Below are 23,876 nucleotides of genomic sequence, written 5' to 3'. Positions count from 1 at the left end.
CCTATTTGCTTAGAGTCTATTTGCTGCTCTAGACAGCCCAGCTGAGGGCCTGGCAGCTTTCACATCTGAGCACCTGAGGCTTTTCAAGTCGGGAGGAGCTGACTGCAGATGGGGCCGACTTCCTGGTGCAGTTGTCAGACCTCTCACTTTCCACGAGGGGAAGGACTCGGGATCCGTGCTAGAGAGACTCTCGGGAAAGAAAAATTGCGCCAAAACAAAGATGGCATTTACTTTGTTTTTGCTATAGTGTGAGGTGAGAAAGGTGGTTTCCTTCATAAATACAAAACAAACAAACGACAAACCCCAAGCCTCGGCCACACCCAAGCCTGCTCCTTCTCCAGCTTCTCGTTACATCAAGTGTTTGGGATGTTCTAGATTGAAAAAGAGGATGAGGGCTGGTGGTGTGATGGTTCAGCTGGTGAGGCCCTTCTATGCTCTGCAAGCCTGACCCAAGCTGAGTCCCCAGAGCCCACGTGAAGATGGAAGAAGAGGACCGGTTTTGAAAGTTGTCCCCTTACTCTCCCACATGCAGCACACACAACTACACATCCAGTAGTAAAAAGGAAATGTATATAATATGGGGGGGCGGGGCGCGGAGATGGTTCAGTGGGCAAAGTGCTTTCTGCTCGAGTGTGAGGGACCTGAGTTTGGGTCCCCCCCGGGGACTCATGTGAAAAGAAATGTGTAGCATCACACGTCTGTAATCCTAGCACTAGGAAGGAGGAGACTAGAGGATCCCTGGAACTCACAGGCCATGCCCAATCATTGGACGTCCAGATGCAGTGAGAGACCCTGCCTCAGAAAATACAGGGGAGAGTGATAGAGAAGGATGCATGATGTCAATTTTAGTGGCCCACTCCCCATCATTCATATATGTGCGACAGACAGACATACAGGCACAGACACACCACACACACTGTAATTAGATGAGGCAGTGAAATCCATGGTGCCTAAGAGATTTGAGAAACAGGAGAAGGATTTGTTCACTGTATGTAGCCATGGATTGTGTCAGTCAGAATGATAGTGAGGTGTAGTCAGTGATCTTAATAAATGGTAAGTGTCTGTTGACCACTCGTTCCCACCACCACCACCATCAAAGACCCCTCTCTCTACAAGGCTTCTGTCCATATGAGGGGGGTCCTCTGAGATAACAGGAAGGCACTGGCGCTGGCTAGGAGATCCTTTGTGACGGCCAGAAATCTCTCAGAGAAGGCGAACATAGCAGCCAGGTACCTGCACCATCAGTGAAGAGGGATTTGGATCCAAGAGGTAGAAGTCATAGAAAGATCTAGGCTCAAATTTAGAAGAAAGATCTCTTATTAGAAGAGACATATCAAAAGCTGGGTGGATGCTTGGGTTGAAGCGGGGATGGATGGACAGAAGGGATGAGGTGACCCTGGTGGATGCTGGTCAGAACTGCCTGGGTCATCCTAACGGGCTTTGCCATTGCTGGAGAACTCAACATCTCCCCTTCCAGATTGAGATCTTATATCTGTGGAGCTGCTAGCGAGGTGCGGTGGGGTCGTGTGTACTTACTTGACTTGATGTTTACAGCTTTCCAAGTCCACAGTGTGAAGTGTGAACCAAACATCAGGGCCAGCAGGCCTGCCCTTGCTCCTCACAAGTGAGGGGTCAGTTCTAGTGCAAGATGGACCTGATTTAGTTACTCTTTATTCTCTGTCACCGGCCCTGCAGTTACCTCCCTTGTTTAGTGACCCTTGCTTCCATGTGAGTAAGATTATCTTTGCAGTGTTTTGCTAAGCATAAGATCATTTCCAAAAGTGGTGCACCAAATCATCCAGACCTTCCCCCCATTAAACAGTGAATTACTGGGAACACCACCCACCCTCTATAGGTAGGAGTCTTCTTGAAGGAGTCAAACTGGTGTTCTTGCCCTGTAGGATCGCGTGGTTTTTGTCCAGAATCTCTGATCACATTCTTTAGCCTTTGTTTTTTTTTTTTTTTTTCAAACATCAAGTCCTGCTTAGTATTATTTATCGAACCATCATCTGTGAAGCATCAGGAATTCCAGAGTCCCCGCCAACTGGAGATGATCCTCAGGTCGTCTGGAGAAAACATCCATAAGCCACCAGACATGTCTTCTAATCTTATCTTTTTTTGAGAACATGTTGCTAATCACAGCAGGCCAGGTTGAGACGTGTTGTGTGTTTACTTTTGCATGGAAAGTTCTGGTAGAGGTCTGTTCACCAGCTGCTCACCCCACCCTGTGCCTCCGAGGAACTGAGCGGGCTCCCTCCCTATGGCCGTGCTCATGAAGAGTAAAGGTGAACAGGAAAGCACAGACAGAGAGCAAGTCCTCCATGCTTTGTAACTTTCTACCTCCTTTTTGCTCTGCCTTTGGCCTCCTCCTCCCTTCCCTGCCCTTCTCTGCTCCCTTCCCCCTCTTCCCTCTCCAACTGTGAGGCCTTTGAGCAAAAGGACACCCCCACCCCCACCCCAAGACAGGGTTTCTCTGTGTGGTTTTGGTGCCTGTCTTGGATCTCGCTCTGTAGACCAGGCTGGCCCTGGACTCACAGAGATCTGCCTGACTGTGCCTCCCAAGTGCTGGGATTAAAGGCGAGCGCTGCCGCCGCCGCCGCTGCCGCCGCCGCCACCACTACCACCACCACCACCACCACCACCCAGCCAAGGACTTTGTTTTTAACTAGCATTTCATTTTCCTTCCCCCCCCTCTGAGCTAAAACCATTCCCCACCTACCTTTTCTTTAAATCCTTTGGAGAAACTGAGGCACATAGAGAGGTTTTACCTCTCTTCACTTTGCAGCAGAGCCCAAGGGAGAATATGCTGGCCAGACCTCAGCAAGTCTGTCCCACCCACAGTCTCCATGCCCAGCCTCCTCTTGACCTGCCCTTGCTGTGGAGGGGCCCTCAGTTGGTCTGCAGATGGATGTAGCAGCTGGGCCACCCTCGGGAGGAAGAAGCCAGCTGGGAAGGAACACGGGAGCAGGGAAATGAAAGTGATCTAAAGATGTCAGACTGTCAAGGGGTGAGCGACAGCGGCTTCCCCCAGGGCTGCCCCGTTGTGGGCCGGCACTCAGAAGCAGGACTCCATCTTGGGCCTGCAGCCAGTCAACGTGACGCTTGTCTGCTTTGATGGAGCAGGATGTAAGACCCACACGCCTGCCCTGCTGCAGACTGGCATAGTAGGCCCACCAGGCTCCCTCCCAGCTTCTGTACGCACACCTGGTCCAGACCCAGTCTCAGAAAGTGACTATTGCTTGGTCGCTCCATCAGCAAGTGAATGTGGGCCACGTACCTCAACTCCCTGAACCTCCCTCCTGTCACCCCTGCTGTGGTTTAAATGCCTGTCTCACATGAGGCCTTTGGGATATTACATTAAGGAAATGGGTAGGACGCTTAGCTCTCGTGCCTAGTCCTAGAAGAGCAGCGTACGATTTCTCTTTCCTCGACAATCACGTGGTCTAGTTTTTGCCTACACTACGTATTGGTTGGTTTTGTGTCGCCACGTGTCTTTTTAGACTTTCTAATCCGTGGAAACGGGGCCGCACTGTAAGTGCTGTCTTCTCCGTGGGTTTTTAAGCAAAGGTTTACGTAGAGGTTCTTTGGGAGATAGTTTCCGGTGGGTGGTTACTCTTACAATGGCCAGCACACATTGTGAGAATAGCTCAAAGTATTTTCAGCCCCACGTCTAGTCGCATTTGGAGGGAAACGAGGAGCGAGGCTCTGTGTTTCTTTCTTCTGAGGTCCCTGGGTAATTTGGGCAAGGTAGGTGTTTCTGCCTCCCAGCCTTGCTGTGCCCCTTGTGGGTAGAGGAAGCCCGACTCTGGACACTGTTATTCCTGAAGCCCAGGAGACGCATCATGCTGCCTCTGCGTGGGAAGGTTCTTATTTGCAGGCTCTTGACCCCCAGGTACCAGAGACGGTCAGGGGATGGGACTCTCCGGCTCCAGTAGGAGGGCCAGTGCATGTTAGGTGCCCCGGGCCTGGGACGGTCCAGCTTTGTGACTTTCCTGTGCCTTTGCTAAGAAGCCCCGCTTTGAGGCCTGCTGTGCTCCTGACAGGCACTTGAAAGGTAAGGGCTGGAGCACCCACCCCTAGCCCCTCATCTTAATGGGGGAAGCTTCCAACCTAGGCTGGCCAGACCATCAATTGTGCGCTTTCTCCAGCAGACCCTTAATCCTGCTTACATCTCAGGCAGTAACTCATTAGCTTCCCCTCCGTCCTTTTCCTCTTTGATGAGAACAAAGCTGGCTCCTCCCTGCTCTCAGTCTGGCTTTTCCTTCCCAGGGAATTGCCCCGAGAATGTTCATCTCTCAGCAAGAAAGCCCTGAGTGGTGTCTTTCCTACCTGTCGACAGAGGGAGCACCTTATTCCCAGATGGCAACCTCTGTGTTTGGAACTTCCATGTCCCTTGTTCTGCAGACCCAGGATTCTACTGTGTGTGTGTGTGCGCGTGCGTGCGTGCGTGCGTGCGTGTGTGTGTGTGTGTGTGTGTGTGTGTGTGTGTGTGTGTGTGTGTGTGTGTGTGTGTTGGGGGGTCATCTTCAGTCCCGAAGACCCCTCACTCAGCAGCAGCGCCCCAGCTCTGTAAAGGAAAGAACAGTTGCACATACCAACACGCCACACGGTAATGCCGATGGAATTTTTACTCTTGCTAAAGCCCTTTGAAGTTCCTCCTTCTGACACTGCCCCTCTTGCCCTCCGCTCTTAGATGTGGTGTGCTCTGTCATCAGGGTTGGTGAAGTCAAAAGTTGCAGGAAAACCATCTGAATTTCTCTAATACAACTCTTTGATGTTTAGTAAAACAAAAATCTATTTCTGCCCAGTGCCTTAGACTTCTGAGAGATGAACTCTGGAAGTCAGCTCTTTTTAGCATGGTAAGAATTTCGAATTGATTTCCTCCTCTCTTTTAAACCTAAACTGTTGTGGATTTAGGGTGAGAGGCACACCAATAAGCACTGTCTGAGCACCTACTGTGTGCCAGGTCCCTTCTCATCATCCCCCAAGAACCAAGCGAGCTGGACTCCACCGCTCTTTTACATTGGTGAGGTCTGAGAGGAGGGTTAGCCGTGGCTGCAGGTGGCGGAGTTGGGACCACACCAGCATGCTTGCACTTTTTCTTTCCCCACTGCGATCTGCCGCCTCATGGCCACTGTCTTTTATGGCAACATTGTCCAGTATGTAGAGTTGACGTAACCCTTGGCAAGGAGGAATGGCATAGGAGACGGTTAATATCGTTAACATGACGGGTCGAGAGTCACCTAGGAGATAAACCTCCAGGCCAGTCTCTAAGGTCTTCTCTACATCAGCGTAATTGAGGTGTGAACACCCACCCTAAGCTGGACGTGTCAGACCGCATCAGAAGGAGAAAGCAGCGGCTGGGGAGGTCGCTTGGCTGGGAAGAGAACAAGCTGTGCAAGCCTGATACCCCGAGCTTGACTCCAGGAACCCGTGCAAAAAGCCAGCCATGGCGAAGGGCACCATAACCTCCGTACTACTCCTAAGGCCAGGCGGAGGCTTGAGGCCAGCCAGCCTTGTAAACACAGCAGGAATGAGAGGGACCCTGCCTCAAAACAAGGTAGATGGAGAGAACTGACCGTCCCCCTCGCCCCCAAAGTTGTCCTCTGATTTCTGTACATGTGCCTGTGCATCGTGCATGCATACCCGCTGGGCACATATACGTGCATCATAATAGTAATAAAACCAACATATCTCCAATGGGAAAAGGGAGGAGGAACTAAGCTGAGCACTAGCGTCAGCCTCTCTCTGCTTCCCGACCATGGATGTGGTGTGCCCAAAGCCTGAAGCTCTACCACAGGGGCTTTGCCCAGGGTGGACGGTACGGTTGAACTCTGTGAACCAAAAATACGCTCTCCCTTCCTGAAGATACTTTGATCAGGTATTCCACAGCCAGGATGAGAAAAGTAACATAGTTGACATCTTTTGAAAGGGGGGTGAGGGTGTGAGGCGTGAGGGGTGGTAGAAACTGGTTTGGACAGCCCCAGTAGGGGTGGAGCTCACAGAACAAGCCATGGGAAGGGGCAGGAAGTGAAGGTGTTGAAAGAGTTGCTGAGGGCAAGTGTGTGGGGAGGGGGGGAGCGGGTGCTGAGGCTCCTCGGTGAGTGGTAGGCATGTTCATGCAGGAGGATGGCTTCCAGTGTAGAAAAGATAGAGAGGTAGCTGTGGAGTCAGGACAGATCATACGGTATTACCCTCAAACTGATGAGTTTGGTTTTATTATTTGGGAGTTATTTATAATGACGTTAGTAAGAGAGAAAGTCCAAGTTCACTGCATCCAGAGGCTCCCTTATCTTTGAATGCCACCATTGGAATCCAGCTTGTTTTCTTTGTACTGGAGAATAAATGTTCATAATTTTTTTTTCTTAAAATTGTATTTGTATGGAAAAATAACCACCTTTTGGATTTGGGTATATGTTCTTTTAAAATCATTGTAGATAAAGCAATGTATTTTGTTAACATTCATCAAAAACGAGTCTCGAAGCATGAGTCTGAGTCTCTAGTATTGCACAAACTAAAAAAAAAAAAGCCAAAACTAGAAAACACACACACACACACACACACACACACACACACAAATTAAATACGCACTGGCATGATTTTCATCCTCTAGTTCACCTTCAGGTGATAAAATGGACTAAGACACAGTGTGTTTTGTGAAGGAACAAGCAGGGAATGTACTTGTAAAACTACGTGACTAACTGTTTGGTTTACATGTATTAGAGTCTGTCAGAACAGGCCTTGGAGTTGGAGGTTCGCTAAGGCAAGGGGTGGGTTCCGACAGGTGATGCACTGTACTGGTCATTCGGGTTTGTATGTGCCCCGTCACACCAGTTAACTGGGGGGACAAAACACAACAGGTCCCAGACAGCTTTCAGGCATCCATCCCCACAGGAGTGTTGCTAACAAGAGAACTAGCTGAAATTACCGAGTCAGACCACGGGCTCTTTCTTCGTAGTTACTCTTGGGTCTTCACTGTAATTTCTCCCCAGTTCTTTTGATAGATCCTATATTTTTAAGATCTATAACCTGGCCCTTTGATGTGAGTGTGCATTGTAAAATGATTCTTATAGTCAAGCTAACTAATGTTTCTATCATCTCACATTGTGTGTGTGTGTGTGTCTGTCTGTCTCTGTGTATGTACGCATGTGTGTGTGTGTCTGTCTGTCTCTGTGTATGTACGCATGTGTGCATGTGTGTCTGTGTGTATGTACGCATGTGTGCATGTGTGTCTGTCTGTGTGTATGTACGCATGTGTGTGTGTGTGTCTGTCTGTCTGTCTGTCTCTGTGTATGTATGCATGTGTGTGTCTGTCTCTGTGTATGTACGCATGTGTGTGTCCGTCTGTCTCTGTGTATGTACGCATGTGTGTGTGTGTCTGTCTGTCTGTCTCTGTGTATGTACGCATGCATGTGTGTGTGTCTGTCTCTGTGTATGTACGCATGTGTGTGTGTCTGTCTGTTTGTGTATGTACGCATGTGTGTGTGTCTGTCTGTCTCTGTGTATGTACGCATGTGTGTGTCTGTCTGTCTCTGTATGTACGCATGTGTGTGTGTCTGTCTGTCTCTGTGTATACGCGTGTGTGTGTGTGTGTGTGCATGTGCCCTAATGTGCGCACCTGTAGAACACTTCAGAGCTGCACACACCTAACAGATTTCGTGTGTGAACACAATGAGCTGCAGTCACTGTGCTGCGCAGGGCGGGGCGGGGCGGGGGAGGGTCTTAGTCCTCTCATCGTGATCCCGAGTTTGTGCCCTGTGACCATTTTCTCCCCTGCTTTTTGCATTCTCTTCAAACAGCGTCCAGACCAGTGTCATCAGGCCTCTTCCTGTGCTCTCCCCTGGACATTTCCGGTATGCTGTCCTAAGTCTTTAATGCATTGTTGTTGGGTTTGATACTCTCTATTTAATTTTGTCCTGAATATGAACTTGTTCTTAACATGAAATTGATTAGTGAAAATCAACTGTAGGCTGGAGTGGATGCTGCGTATGTTTTGGGAGCTGTAGTTACTGTGTTCGGTGCTTCCTTCTGTTGTATGCAAAGGAAAACCCGTGTGGAGAATTTCTGTCCCACATCATAGAATACTGGAATTAAAAGGACCATATAGTTGTCCAGTGTGGAGGTCCCCAAATGGCTTGAGGGAACAGTGTTCAGTAGGTGTTGGGATTTTACTTTTGATTGTATGTGAAAATTTTCATGGCCAAAAATTTGGGGGAATACAGATCACAGTAACTTCTTTGTAGTGCGTGCACTAAAGAGTTTCCCACTTTTTATGAAACTGATGTTTTAAAAAGTGATGGTGGACTAATTATTAGCACATTCTAAGGGATACCAATTTGGAGGGGAAAAATAGACCTAAAATAGTGTCTCTTGCATCAGTTGTTACTCAGTGCTGGAGGGAAAATCAGTTTAGTGATGGGAACTCTTCCTCTTTCCGAGAAATAATAGAGTAGATCGAAAATGCTAGAGTGATTGCATGCAGGAGGGGCGACTGCTCTGTGTGACTTAGGTTTCAGTTACGTCTGTGTGCTCGTGTGAAGCCGGTCAGAACAAAACATCTATTTCTTACTACAGAGAACAGCCAAATTCTTCTGGAGAACGCTCGTCTAATTCACTTCCTCTTTACAAGGAAAAACACTTGAGCCTCGTACGGGGGTTATGATCACATGCCGAGGTTAGTGACAGGATCTGGGACTTTGTTCTTTTTTCCACATCAGCACACTTCTAAATACACTTAACACCTTGTTTAAAAGGAAAAAAAAAAAATCAGTGCTGGTGCAAACAACCCAGATGTCCATCCACAGGTAGTTAAACAGAATGTGCACAAGGAAGTATTATTCGGCCTTAAAAAGGAATGGAGTTCTGACATGCCACGACCTGCAGGAGCCGTGAGGACATTATGCTAAGCATTACGAGTAAGGCGGTTACAGAAAGCTCCCGTGTCGTTTTCTGTTTGGGGTCATGAACGAGTCTGGAAACAGACAGGGGCAGAATCGATTATGCAATAGGAATGTCCCAAATGCCACTGAGCTGAACTTTAAAAAAAAAAAAAAAATTGGTTCAGATGGCAGTTTCATGCTATATATATTTTAGCACCCTCCCCAGAATAGGCACAGAAGAAGAATAAAAAGGAAGCACACAACTTTTTCTTGGGGGAGGGGAAGAGCACATTTTATTTTGCATTTTAGCATCCCTTCTTTCCTTTGGATCCACCCCCTTAGGAGTCCAGGTCCGGAGGGGAGAACCTTGAGGCAAATAAGACAGGCCGGGCGGTCTTGAGGCTGCAGTCTTTAGACCGCTTTCCCACAGCCTGGCAAGCTGAGCGATGGTCTCTCCTGGGCTGACAGGCCTGACTCGCCGCCGCTTGTGGCCTGGTCTTCTTCTTGGGTCCGCCCCATCCTTCAGTTGAGACTTCCCCCTCACCTGTAGACAAATGGCCGGAATCTCCTTTAACTCTTCTTTACCAGACCTGCAGGCACTCTGCAAACAGCCGTTTAAGTGACGGACTCCTAGGCCTGAGTCTGTTAAAGGGATCCACGGGAGATCCGTCTCCGCTTTTGCCTCCCTTTTCGTCTGAGAATCAAAATAACTGGGGTGACCGGAAAGGAGGCAGGCAGGGGTGGCGGCCTGGTGAAGTGGGGTGTGTGTCTTTCTTGGAGCTGAGTGAGATCTCTGAAACTCCAGTACAAAGCAGTTTCTGTGTACAGAATACTGCAACAGAATGGAGTCACCTGCTGCCTTACACGACTTTGGATAGTTCTTTTTTGGGGGGTTGGGGGGAGTATTTCAAGACAAGGTTTTTTTCTGTGTTGCCCTGGCTGTCCTGGAACTCACTCTGTAGACCAGGCTGATCCCAGACTCAGAGATCTGCCCACCTCTGCCTCCCGAGTGCTGGGCTTAAAGGCATGAGCCACCACTGTCTGGCGACTTTGGATATTTCTCACTGCAAGCACTTTTTTGCTTTTGACCCCTCTACTGGTAATGCCAGCCAGGCCTGTGCTTCTAGCAACCCCGTGGCTGTCAGGACCTCTGTGGCCCCCAGGTCTTCATCCTTAATTGAGGGAATATGGAGAGCCTGCCTCTGGCTCCACCAGTGGAAGCAGATACTGGGAGCTAAGGAGCATCAGACATAATTTATTTGTTACATTAAAATTGCCAGGAGTAAAAGGGGAACAGAGGGGGTTGGTAGACTCTTCTGGATGGGTCAGCTTCTCATGATGGTGACTTTGAAACTCCTCATCTACCTGTGGGAGTATTGGACCATCCCCGGTCCTTTCCACCTTAGCACTTTGGCATTTGGAGCTAGAGAATTCTTTTTTTTTTTTTTTTAAACTTGTTGTGCGTGCGTGCGTTGTCGGACATTTAGAATGCGGTCTCTACCCATGAGATGCCAGTTGTGACAGAAGGGCTGTGGGCAGTGGCTTGTGTGCCCAGGAAGACAGAATCACCCCGATTGAGAACCACTGCCAAACCCCACGGGCCTTCTGCATTCTGAGTTTTATGTATCGGGTACTTCATCGGTTGGCTCTATTTAGGAAAAAAGAAGAAAGGCCCTAGGGTTTTATCCCCATTTTAATTTGTTTAATTCCTGCTGCATTCATACAAAAAGGTAAGGTTTGTTGGAGGAAATCAGCCTCTCATTGATGATGTCAGAAGGATCCCTTTACCCTGGGCTGGGCCTGCTGTGTGTAGGACTGCGTTCAGTCTTGCCGCAGTGATGTGGTTTCTGGTTTGATCTCTCTACTAGAGGATTATATCATGGGGAGGGTTTGCGTCCTCTTTCCTGTCTTGATGGCATGGTATCAACTTGATAACCGTTATCAGCTGAGCTAGATGAAGCCTGTAGTAGGAGTGCCCCGTAGTACCCGCCTTCTTTTCCTGCCTGCTCCAGCCTCATGATTACTTGATGTGGGGAAGCTATCTATTTCCATGCCCCCATGTCTTTTCTCTTCCGTGTCTGAGTAGAGGGTGAAGCCTGCCCTAACTTATTAAGTGGCTGGCAACCGTGTGGCCAGGCCCACATATGGTGCTTACGGGTTGGGATGTAGTATCAGTCACTAGATATTTTAAAGTCAATCCCACCTGCCACCCTGTAAAATCCACACCCCTCTTCCCTCCTCCTAGGCCTGGCTAACACACATTCCTCGCGCGGGTCCCTGGGATATGTGCGTGACTAAACCAGGTTTCCTATTGATCATCCGAGTGCTTACCCCATCAGGAAGATGGACGGAGAAATCTCAGTCGGCTGAACTGGGGGTAGTTCTCCCGTCTGTTTGGAGTTCCTCCAAGTGTTGAGGGTCTGCAAGGCAGTGGTGACGACAGAAGATGGTAGACAGAAGTGGGAGAAGCCATTAACAGTTGTTTTGGGGAGAACACTGCTGGGATCTGAAACCCAGATGTTTTATACTGGGTACACCCAGGGCAGTTCATCTTCACAGAACTCAGTTCCTTGCTTGTAAACCCAGTGGCTGGGCTGGGCCATCTCTACAGTCCCTCTGGATTCTGGGAGACTGTGCATGTACTACCGACAGCTAGCAAACGCGGTCTGTCGGGCTTGTGAGGAATTTACACAATTAAAAGTGACGTCCTTGATCACTTAGACAGCTCTGGGAAACCGGAAGCCTGGCACCTCTTCCAGTGGTAGACCATTCGAGTGCTAGACAAGCAGTCGGGAGAAGTGGACCAAATGTCCTGCCCTGAAACCTCGCTGGAGGTATTGTTGTTTGTGACAGCCCTGTCCATCCCATCATCTGCAGAGCCACATCAATCCACTGGGTGAAAGTTACACATCCGGTCCACAAGCCACAGATAAGTTTACAGCGTAGTGTAAACTTCGACTCTGTACCTCTCATTTCGATTTCCTAAGCTATGTGCCAGCACTCCAGGGCTGGTAATCCATCCCGAAGATGGCAGTAGCCAAGCTCATTGCAAGGGCTTCCTAGACGGGGAGGAGTAAGATCTCCAGTGGGTGAGCATGTCACGGATGAAATGAGAAATATTCAGAACGCCCTTTTGGCCGTCCCCGTTGCAACTGAGCGTTCATATCCATGTTTCAGTTGTTCTCTGTGTGTAGTTTTTCCTGCAAACCACATCCTAAGAGCTCACTGCATGCTGGATTCGACTTCTTGGTCCACCAGGACGGTTCTTGGCATGTGTAGGCTTCATTGTGATCCTGTGTATACACGGCCATTTCTCTTACAAGGGTGTAATTGTAGACGTGCAGTGATTGCACTCGGCCCCTGCAAAGCCCTCCACAGCTCTGGTCAGACTGCCCCCCCACACGCACACACACACGCACGCATCTGTGTGTGTACTGGCTACGCAGGAAGTGTTAGGGAAGGCGTGTCAGAAGTTGGAAACACTCAATGGGTAGGCGTTGAGTTGGATCCAATGCAAGTGGTTAAATATTTCATGTTCTACGCTCTTCTTTCTTCATGCCATTTGCTGTGGGCTAGAGGATGAGATGGAGTGTGTGTTTTGACTGACAATACTAAGTGGTTGCTGGTTATCTGCACAGGCAGAGCTTTTTGTTGTTTTACAGCTCTGACATTTTTTTTAAAGCAATGTTTACTATTTCTGGCCATTATGTACACTAATATAAAATTTTAATTAGAGTCTTTCTTTTCAATTAATTATTATAGCCTTGTTTGTTTGCTCTCTCGACAGAGCTTACATTATGGGAACAAGCGAGATCAATTTTCTATCAGAGAATTCATTACTTTTGACTCTAGCCCAGTGCGCTGCTGACTGTGTGTCTCACACTCTTGGTGACTTCCCCAGCAGCTGGAGGATTGTGGGATGGGACAAGGGTCAGTATTCAAGGGTCCTCAGTGGGAAGATTGTTCGGGCCTGAGAAAAATTCTGATAACTGTCCCTGTCAGATCATTATGTGAGTGAAGTCAGAATTCTGTGGGAGCCCAGACATTGAAAGCCCTTTTGTCTTTTTTATCTTTTGTTTGTTAGTTTTGTACGATCCAGACAGTTGAAATGAGGTGTGGGCTAAGGAAGATTTTACCTAAGGAAAGTTGTCTTGTTTGGCCGCATCTATTAAAGAAGGCATATTGTTTCAGAAGGTAGGGGTCTGACGTTGTACTCACCTCCAGGGTCCACACAGTGCCTGGTACCCGGAGCTGTTGAATGGGGATGCATTGAATGAGAAGGCATGTCCTAAATAGCAAGTGTTGCTTTGTATCATTGGTAAAATGTTTTCCAGATTAAAGATGGTCTGTGCCCCATGCCTGCAGTAATTTTCTGTGAGCAATGTCTTAGATAGGGCTGACTTCTGTCCATATATCACATGACAGGTAGGTGTGGTTGTTGAAAGGTGAAGATATTCTCATAGCACTCAAGGACAGAGTGTAAACTTGAGTCACCCACACATACCTGGTTCAGGGCCACCTGCACTGTCACTAACCATATGATGTCAGGATATGTAGCATCACCTGTCATGCTCTGTGTCACCAATCTGTCATACAAGGCCAGGAAATACTGGCCACCCAGTGAAGTGACAACTAAAAGGCCCTAGACCAGTGGTTCTCAACCTGTGGGTCACGACCCCCTTAGAGGTCGCCCATTGGATATCCTGTTTATCAGATATTTACATTACGATTCACAGTAGTAACAAAACTGCAGTTATGAAGTAGCAATGAAATCATTTTATGGTTGGAGGTCACCACAACACAAGAAACTGTATTAAAGGGCCACAGTATTGGGAAGGTTGAGAGCCACTGCCTTGTAAGTAGGTCCATTTACAAATGTTTTATGTTCTAGTTTAGGCACACTCAGTAGCACATGTACACAGACACACTTGGAGATGTTTTCCACCAGATGTGTGTGTGCCAAGGTTCTCTTCTTGTTCCCCTGCATGGTGGCTATGGATAAATATCTCAACATCTTGCCTAGTGTTTTCTCTGCCTGAGATTAGAAATGTCCTGCCACCTTCCTGAAAGTATGAATAATTTCTGGCTATTGAACTAAGGCTGCCAGTGCTGGCCAGAGCCAGCCTTGGCTGTTTAATTATTTTGAAGTTGACTCTTCATTCCTAAATGGCTCATACACACACACACACACACACACACACACCCCGCCCCATGGTGGTGTACACACACACACACACACACACACACACACACACACACACACACACACCCCGCCCCATGGTGGTGGTTCACTTCCGCATCTTGTCTCTGCGGTGTCCAAAGGAGCTTGTTAGCTGCATCTGAGGAACTGTCAAGAGCAGTATGAGAAACTGAGCTACAAAACCCCTTCTGGAACATTCCAAGCCCCTCTAAACCAGGGCCAAGGTCACAGTGATAGTGACATAATGGAGCTGGAACTTGAACACTGGCGGCTTGGTCCAGATGCCTCTTCTGAGCCTCCGTCCTTGCCTGGGTTCGTTCTCTGTCTCTGAGGACGGTGCTGGCCCCTGCGGGTGGCCGCCTTCAGTGCTATGCTTCTGCCCCTTCTTTGGGTCTTCGCTAGGATTCACCTTCTCATAAACACCTTCCTTGTCTGCCTCATCTAGAAGAGAACTTCCGACCCTCCGTCCTTTCTTCCCATTGTCCCTCTTGACATTCCTCCTTAGCTTTGGTTACCACACACATCTTCTATATTTCTTTTGTGTAAATTCCTTGACTGCACGGGCTTTGTCTTGTTTAGGGCCGTGCTCTGGAGTGCATCTGCTACGGCTGTATCTAGGTTTTAGAATGGTACCCGGCCCTTAGTGCCACAAAACGTAGCTATTTTTGAATGAACGAGTGAGTGAATTACTACGTTCCCCGTGAACATTCCAGTGGATGGTCCTTTCAAGGCATCTTATCTGCTCCGAACAGTTGCAGGCAGAGGCTTCCTTCCTGTTTCTGTGACTCCCAACTACCCAGCACGCCTCTTCTTAGTCAGCTTCTGAGTCTTCCTGGGATACTCTTCATTTTGGACAGTTCTGCCATATTGATCTCTTTCCTGTCCTTCATCGTGTCCTCTCTTCTGGTTCAGAACACTAGTACGGCATGTGCTTGAGTATGTATCCTGGCTCCTACACCGGCGGTCACCTCTCCTCAATGGAGTTTAGGTAGAGTGGGGACGGAAACCGTGTCTCTCTTCCCCACTTCCCACCTCCTCCTCAGCTTGGCACCTATCAGAGAAGAGGCACTCACACCTATCACTAGATGAATGAGGCCGGTGAATGCCGTGGGTAGGCCCACGGGAGGACGTTGGAACCGTCTCACCCTGGAATTAAGTGTTTCCTTGGCACCGTGAGATCTTTAGTACTCAAGCTGTGAGATTTAAAGGCAAAATGCTTCCTGCTAATTATTAACAGTTGCCCTGTAAGAACAAAGTCATTATGGGGCCCTGAACCCTGGCACCGTGCCCCCTCCCAGCAGCAAACAATGGCACAGAGTGGGAGGAAAAGCAAAAGCCACTGCAGGCCTGGTGCCCGCCAGACCTCAGATTACCCAAAGAGGATTGCAGTGTCGGGGCCAAAAGAGTAGGGAGTGGGTAAAAGGATTTGGAATGAGATTATAGCACCTAAAAGATCCTTGCTTTTGTTCAAGAAATAGTTTAGTGGGTTTTGTCCAGACAGCGAGGCAATCCAGTTGAGGGCCTGGAGTGTAGATCAGTGTCCTGGGGCTCTTGAGAGACTTAAAAACCAGTTGATCTGTAATTGCACTTGTTGTTTTTGTCAGGGGGGAAAAGGAAGAAGAAAGACAGGAATCGAGAGAGGGAAACTCACGAATAGCTCTCAACAAGTGAACTTGGACATAAGATCTATCGGGAGAGCACAAAGACCTCTTTTTAAAGACATCTCATTTGGTCAGTGTGTCTTCAAGCCAAAGTCTAGGAAGGGAGCGAGTGGTGTGACCAGAATACAGTTTCTTTTAACCTTGAGGAGATCCCATTCCCTTCGACCCTGATTCCTGCATGTCAGGCCATTCATAAAAGCTCTGCGAAGACAGTGTCTCCTGTGTGTGTGTGTGTGTGTGTGTGTGTGTGTATGCATGCTTGCTCTCTTAAAAAATTAATTGTTTTATGTGTCTGAGTGTTTGCCTGTGTGTATGTATGTGAACCATGTGTGTGCTGGTAACTTCAGAGGTCAGAAGATGGGGTCAGACTCTCTGCAACTGGAATTGTGAATGGTTGTGAGCTACCACATGGTGCTGGGACTGAAGAACCCTGAGTCGTCCACCAGAGCAGCAAGTATTCTTAACCAGTGAGCCATCTTTCTAGCCCTTGGAATTTTTTTAAAAGATTTATTTTTAGTCCCATATGCATGTGGGTGTGGGTATGGTTCCGTGCACAGGAGTGGAAGTGCCCACTGAGGCCAGGGGTGTCTCGCCCCCGGGACCGGAATTCATAGGGAGTTGTCAGCTGCCTGATGTGGGTGCTGGGAACCGATCTCTGGTCCTCTGCCGGAGCGTCACTGCTGAGCAATCTCTCTAGCATCCTGTGTTGGGTTTTACACTTGCCATAACAGCTCCCCTGGTGCTTCCTGGTCTCTCTCTGTTTAGGACATCCTGGAGGTATATTTTGTTTGCTCTTAACCCAGTTGCCTCTTAACCCTAGATCTCAGTTAGCATCTTCTTCCTTATGTTAGTAGCAGCTCTGCGCTCTCTTTGGTTTTTATTAATATTAGAGCAGGATTTCAGTTCTACCTAAGAAGAGGAGCCCCAAGAGGGATGAGTCCTGCTGCTGATGGTAGTTGGAACAGAGTCTTATGTGATGGTTGTAGCTTGAGTTTTTCTGCCTTGCCCACAGTCAGGACAAATCTTTGTCACCTGCCAGTCCCACAGCCGCTCAGACCCAACCAAGTAAACATAGAGACTTACATTGCTTACAAACTGTATGGCCGTGGCAGGCTTCTTGCTAACTGTTCTTTTATCTTAAATTAACCATTTCCATAAATCTATACCTTGCCACGTGGCTGGTGGCTTACCGGCGTCTTCACATACTGCTGGTCATGGTGGAGGCTGCAGAGTCTCTCCGCCTCAGCCTTCTGCTTCCCACAATTCTCCTCTCTCCTTGTCCCACCTACTTCCTGCCTGGCCACTGGCCAATCAGTGTTTTATTTATTGACCAATCAGAGCAATTTGACATACAGACCGTCCCACAGCACTTCCCCTTTCTTTTTTTTAAAAGGAAGGTTTTAACTTTTACACATCTCCAAAGTCAGCTTGGTATATTTGGGAATTTGGGCGTAGCTTCTCTTACTACTTCCTGCTGGAGGGGGGCGCTGTATCTTATGGGACACAAAGAAAATTTTAGGATCATGGAGTAGTCCGTGAGACCGTATCGTCTTAGCCAGTTGCCTTGAAACGATTCTGGATGTTGGATCATCTGGGCCATGGTGTCATCAGAGACCTTTCAGGTGGTCTTGGCTGGTCAAACCTGATGTATCTTAATCTGGAACAAATCCATAGCCTCTGGCTTTCTGTAGAAACAAAAGCAGAGCCTCCTTTCCAAAGCAACATATCCTTACATCCAAATTTTGAAGTTAAGGTACCTTTAAAATACACATTTTGGCATAACTCAACAGCTTTTGCAATCAAATGTTTCTCTTCAGTTACGAATATCAAAGAGAACATAATCCAGATTCTCTGTGTGATAGCCATCTCTATGTGGCTTATGTTTTATATTACCTTGAGCCTATTGCTTTAAACTGCAGCCTTTTAAGCTTGCTGACTCCGCCCACTTCAGTTTCCCAACATGGCGGTGGTATGTTTACCGCCAGCTCTGGGAGCCCTCCTGGGTCTATGCTTTTATCAAAGCAGCGTGTAGCCCAGAAACCTCTTTTTTTGTTTTGTACTAGCAAAGGCTAAATCCACCACGCAGCTTAATGTGCCACTTGCAGAGGCCTCATTCCCGCCATACTGCAGATCGAGCTCGCATGCTAGGATCCTGCCAGTAGCTCAAACCGGCAGGTTGCCGTTCATTTGAGAGAGACAATTAGGAAGCTGTTTTTAGCTCCATTTTAGAATCTTTTCTCAGGTTTTAGGTAGAAACTCTTGCCCCACGTTGGGCGCCATTTGTAGCTTGAGTTTTTCTGCCTTGCCCACAGTCAGGACAAATCTTTGTCACCTGCCAGTCCCACAGCGGCTCAGACCCAACCAAGTAAACATAGAGACTTATATTGCTTACAAACTGTATGGCCGTGGCAGGCTTCTTGCTAACTGTTCTTTTATCTTAAATTAACCATTTCCATAAATCTATACCTTGCCACGTGGCTGGTGGCTTACCGGCGTCTTCACATACTGCTGGTCATGGTGGCGGCTGCAGAGTCTCTCCGCCTCAGCCTTCTGCTTCCCACAATTCTCCTCTCTCCTTGTCCCACCTACTTCCTACCTGGCCACTGGCCAATCAGTGTTTTATTTATTGACCAATCAGAGCAATTTGACATACAGACCGTCCCACAGCAGATGGTTGTGTATTAGTTAACTTAGAGGCTGGAGAGATGGCTCAGGAGTTAAAATGCTTGCTGTATAATCAATCATACAGGCTGGAGTCTGGCTCTCAGCACTCATGAAACAAGCCAGACATGCCACAAATGCCTATAATTTCAGCTCCAAGGGACCCAACCTGCTTTTCTGGCTTCCATGAGCACAGTCATGTGCACTTGCATACAACATGTGTGCACATTCTCTCACATTGATACACACACAGAAAAGTCAATACCAGCTTTATTTTACTTGTTGCATTGCATTACAGTGATCTCAGTACCCAACTAAGAAAGAAAGGACATTTCAGACCATCATGGTGGGCAAGGATGAGTAGTCCATGGCAGTGGGAAGGTGTAGCAGGGGCTTTTCTCATGATGGATGATCAGGATCCTAGATCACTAATAATTCCTATAATAGGAACCAGGAATGGACATTACCTTTTATTAGTGATTCAAACTTCTGCCGGCTGGTGTCGCCTCCTAAAGGCTCCCCAGCTTCAGGTTCAAGCCATAACGCAAGGGGACCCAGTTTGTGAATAATCCTGAAGCAAACTTTTGAGAGATTTCTCCTCCCACAAAGCTTGAGAAATTCCCCATTCTACTTGAGACAGCAAGTACACCTTATTACAAACTTTACTACCAAATCTTTTGTTCCACCTTCCATGACTGACAGTCCATTTGGAGCTGTGGATTTGTTTTCTGCTAATAGAGAGGATGTGCTAAATGATGGAGTGAGAGCTGGTAGAGGGGATTTCACTACAGTGGTTACTTTGCAGTTATGAGGATGTAAAAATGTGCCTACCCTTGGGAGGCTCGAGAAGTAATTGTTTTTAGTGTATTTCTGATTTGAGGCTCTGTCTTGTCCCTTCCTCTTAAAAGTCAGGGCTGGGAAGATGACTCAAAGTCCCTTGCTGTACGAGTGTGAGGACGTAAATTGGAATTCCCCAGCACCTATATAAAAAGTTAGGTGTGACTCTGTGTACCTACCCTAGTATTGTTTGGGGGGCAGAGGCAGGAGGATTGCTGGGACTTTCTGGCTCCCTGCCTAGCTCCGGGTTCCATGAGAGAATAGTAGGTAGAGCATCCTCTTCTGGTCTCTGCTGACACACTGCAGATGCAGCACTCAAACACAAAAGCATAAAAGGAAGTAACCCATATGAAGTGACCTCTGCCTTCCTCCTACCCATTGCCTGAAAATGTTTTTTATTTGAAGATGGGACTGCTTGAGTTTGAGTTAATTAAAGCTTTAATTGTGTTTGATTCTGGAGCAGACCTAATGTTGACTTATCTGAATAATGAAATGCAGATTGCCATCTTCCCAGGGATCCTTTCCCGGATGGTGAGTAATTGGTAGCAACCTTAATACCTGCTGGCCCTGCTTTGAGATGTATTTGTGTTTATTTTTGGCAATCTGTTTGGATGTGGGAAAGGTGTGAACTGTCATCCAAATGTGACTGAGAACTGTTGTCAGCGGATGACTTGAACACTTGTGTGTTGAATAAGATGCCACCTTTTAACACAAGCTCTGGCCTCTCCTTGACGTTTGGAACAGTGTTGATGTAGCAGCCGGAGGCTGTCCACCTTAGAACTGGCCTTGCAGGCTTGGCCCTGGGCTGGTGTCTGCAAACATGCTCTATGGCGAGGGTTCCCCCACCTTTCCAAAACACTGGCTGTCTGTGCCCACACCGCTGTATACACTGTATGGCTGATGGAAGCCACCTGGAATTTTGGTGTATTCTAGTGGAGGATGCCCATGTGAATTGTCGCCAATAAAAATGCGTGGGCTCTGTGGGTGACACACACACTTCTATGTAGGCAGCACCTTCCGTGTGTTGTCAGGATTTGTTGCTAGAAGGAGAGCCCACCTTATGTTTCATGTAGGGAAGATGCATGGTAGCTGGCACTACAGTGAGTGGTGGATTTGACCTTGTGAGCGTCTACATTGACTGACTGCTTTGCTGTGAGCCCTGTGAGTCTTCCTAGTGACTTACTGAACCAGGAGTGGGCTTGGAAACTCCTTAAATTTTCCCCTAAATATTTCAGGCCTGTTCTACCTCTTGAATTGTCTCTCCCTGCCTCCCAGTATCCAGAGACACAGACCTGTTAATTTTGCACATAACGCCATCTCTGGAATCCTGGCTTCCTGTGACATTGTCTGTCCTGATCTTCCCTACCTTGCCTCTGGATTTGCTGCAGTCGCCTGTTTTTAATATCTTACTTTTCCCTTCAGTCCATCTTAATGTCATTTTGTCTAAAACTAAGCCACCATTATGGTGATATTTTATTTGTATTCAAATGTTATTTGTATGTTAATAAATAAAGTTGCCCGGGGGCATCAGAGCTATTAGAAAGCCATAGGAAAGCAGGGCAGTGCTGGCATACGCTTGTAATCCCAGAACTTGGTAGGCAGAGCTAGGTAAGTCTCTGTGTGTTCAGGGATACAGCCAGTATTGAATACATCTGCCATTAATCTCAATACCAATCAGTAGAAAACCTGGAGGTCTATACAGACGGGCGTGAAGAGGCGGTCATGTGGTTGGGTTTACAACCAATGAGAAGGCAGAACAGAAACACTATAGAAAGACAGACACACAGGAATTAGCTCTGGTTCGGAGAGCTAGGACCACTGCAGGAGGAAGAGTAAGGTTTTGGCTCTTGGCTCTGACCTCTTGGCTTTCTTCTTTGCATTGGTTCTTCTTTGCATTGGTTTTGTGTTTCTTATTTAATAAGACGGTTGGTTACATCTACACACCATAGAGCACTGCTAGTAAAATAAAACCCAGATCCATCAAGTTAACAACAGCTCCATGTGGCAGCTGAGTGACAGTGTAACAGGTTTGAAACTCAGCTCTACCCACTATCTGGCACATTCTGTTAGCTCTCTGTGTATAAAGTCCTTCGGTCAGTCCGTATTTGATATCCTTAGAGTGGGAAGCACATACAAGTGTTTCATGTCTCAGTGTCACCTGAGGTTATGTTTTGTAGTTACCCACCTTTGGTGCTGTCCTTTGGGCTGTCAACTGCTCTCTGGCATTGTGACTGGATATGACTATTTAGAATGAATGAATGAATGAATGAATGAATGAATGAATGAATGAGAAACAGAAGGTTGGTTAAGCATGGTTCACTCATACAATGAATATAATGGTTTAGTTGTGAGGCTCTAAGACACCCTCACTGATAAACAGTATAAGAGATGCCTGGGTTAACTAATGTCAGGTCAGCTAATGACTAGAGGGACCTCTGAATGGTGTGGGAGATGAGGTTGACCAGATGGCTGTATCAGAGTTTCCCAGTTCAGTATCAGAGTTTGCCATCTCAGACACAGAGAAGGGGGTAGGGAACTGTTGGGATTTGTGCTGCTGAGAAACAATCATAGGAGGGAAGTCTGCCCTCGGAGTCCCTTTGATTCTACCCCTGCTGAAGCTCGCCTTTCTCCTCAGTGACATTTTAAGCTACTTTATGCAGAGCAGGCCCTTTCAAGAGAACAATCATGGTGTAATGACTTGTGAGCAACTCTCCAGGGTGTCTAGATTTCCTCCGGTTCCTGGACATGGAAGGAACTCACAGAGAAGAAACCACGGGTCTGTTCTAGAACTAACTCAAACTGCTGAGGCAGCCGGCAGGACTTCAGGGAGAATTACCATGTCTTATATTCCTTAGTGGATAGGAAAGGTTGGCTGAGGATGGCTGCTGCTGTGACTATGCCGTTTGTCACACACAGACAGCCTTGTCCGAGGAGTTTCGTTAGTAATGCCTACAGGCTTTTGCCGGTTAATTTTTAAACAGGTAGGTGCCCACTAAAACCTTCACATGGAACTCCATCTTGAGAATTGCAGCCTCTGGATCATGCTTTTTTGGGCATGTTTTTACATGCTAGAACAGTATATTAGTTACCTTCTGCTGCATAATAAACACCACAAATTAAGTAATTTACCCCTTGTTTGGTATGCTGGTAGGTTGGCCTAGACTCAACTGGAATGTGTATTGTTGGTCCCTGTGATTTTTGGCTGGGCTCACTTGTGTATTTAGGATTCTTTGAGGGTAACTGGAACCTCTCTCGAAGGGATGTAAAATCTTGTGGTAAACTATGTCAAGCTTATTTACAAGATAGCATAGGAATTCCCACTAGGGAACAAACAAGCCTGAATATTTTAAGAGATCCAGTCTGTGTTGTATTTGCTCATATGCCATTGGCTACAGTAAGTCTTGAGGCCAAGCTAGACTCCATGTGACTCCATACACAGGAGGGTACAGAGGAAGGAGCCTGGTTGAGGTAGCCCATTCCTGCAGTGCATTACAAGGAGCTCATCTAGAGTCTTGCCAGAAACCAAATCGGCAATATAATGGCAGCCTCCCTTCACTATTGTCCTCCAGGCTGAAGTTCACAGCCACTGTCTGCCTGGGCCCCTTTAGCACTGCTTCCCTTCTGCCTCAGGGATTGGTAGGAATTCTTAGTCCCCAGAAGAACGTGCCTGGATCAGCACAAATCTGGGACTGGTGGTAGAAGAGGAACTCCGAGTTGCTAGCAGGTGTAGCCCACACGGAGCTTTGTGACAAAATGACATCTCCAGTCCCCCGCGGTTTTCTGAGCCTGTCTAAGCCTGGGCTGTGCCTTCTCCCCATTCCTGAGCGTATCTCAGGTCTCAAATGCCAGCAGTTCTGGATCTGCCGGTTGTTTGCTCTTCTGACAGTGTGTGGAAAGCAGTGTCCAGTCGAGTGTACAGACAGCAGAACAGTGGTACAGAACCAGGGGAAGGAGGAGACACAGAAACCTGGGGCCCTGGGTCTTCCGCGGGGTCTGCTCCCTGTTAGCTCTGACCTTTGGCAGGTAGAGAGGGTGAGTGGATGGACTAGATAACATCTGGTTTTATCTGACTTGCAGTAGTTTTATATCCTATATATTGGGGGGGGGCGGTTATACTGATGTTAAATATATTTGGCAGTTCACTATGCTGCCTCATTAAAAATACTGTCTTGGGCCCTACCAAGAGACCAGAATTGAGGGATAGCTTTGAACTTAGGTGATGTTTAATCGGAGAACCTAGAATGAGTAGGTAGCGGGAGAAGAGTGGAAAGATATATCGTCTATAAGACTGAGCACAAGGCTGGGCCGTGGGCAAGGAGGCACGCTTGTCATCACCTCCTTGTTTGACAAAGCCAGGAGATGGGGTCAGGATGGAATCAAGTCCATGAAGGGAGATAACTGGAGGCGATGGCTAGGCTCACCCAAGTGGAGAGGAGCATCAGATTGGAACACGAAGGAAATTCTATCCTTCTAGTCTGAGATGATGGCTGTTTCAGCCGAGTTCCTTTCCCTGCCATGGTACCTGGGAGTCCCTCGTCATGGTGCAGTGTCACAGGCTCGAGGTTGGCTGGCAGCGTCACCAGCTGTGAGATGATTGCACAGACTGCCTTTGTGTGGGTGTATGTGCATTCGAGGCCT

At 47.7% G+C, this 23,876-nt stretch overlaps 1 protein-coding gene across 9 annotated transcripts in view; it reads left to right on the top strand.

The window, feature by feature from the left end:
- Positions 1 to 23,876, top strand: part of Foxn3 (forkhead box N3) — a 396,979-nt gene that overhangs the window by 240,798 nt on the left and 132,305 nt on the right. For 7 of the 9 annotated variants that reach the window (XM_028886613.2, XM_028886619.2, XM_028886617.2 and 4 more), the window contains one exon: positions 7,800 to 7,853. The exons of the other annotated variants lie outside the window; for them this stretch is intronic. In XM_028886613.2, coding sequence (XP_028742446.1) covers positions 7,800 to 7,853 — 54 coding nt within the window. The remainder of the gene's footprint in view (positions 1 to 7,799; positions 7,854 to 23,876) is intronic. 9 annotated transcript variants of the gene reach the window in all.

This window comes from Peromyscus leucopus, chromosome 14 (assembly GCF_004664715.2).
Source record: "Peromyscus leucopus breed LL Stock chromosome 14, UCI_PerLeu_2.1, whole genome shotgun sequence".
In the NCBI taxonomy this organism is placed as follows: domain Eukaryota; kingdom Metazoa; phylum Chordata; class Mammalia; order Rodentia; family Cricetidae; genus Peromyscus; species Peromyscus leucopus.
The sequence above is the reverse complement of the archived record's forward strand: the minus strand, read 5'-3'. Positions and strand labels throughout refer to the sequence as shown.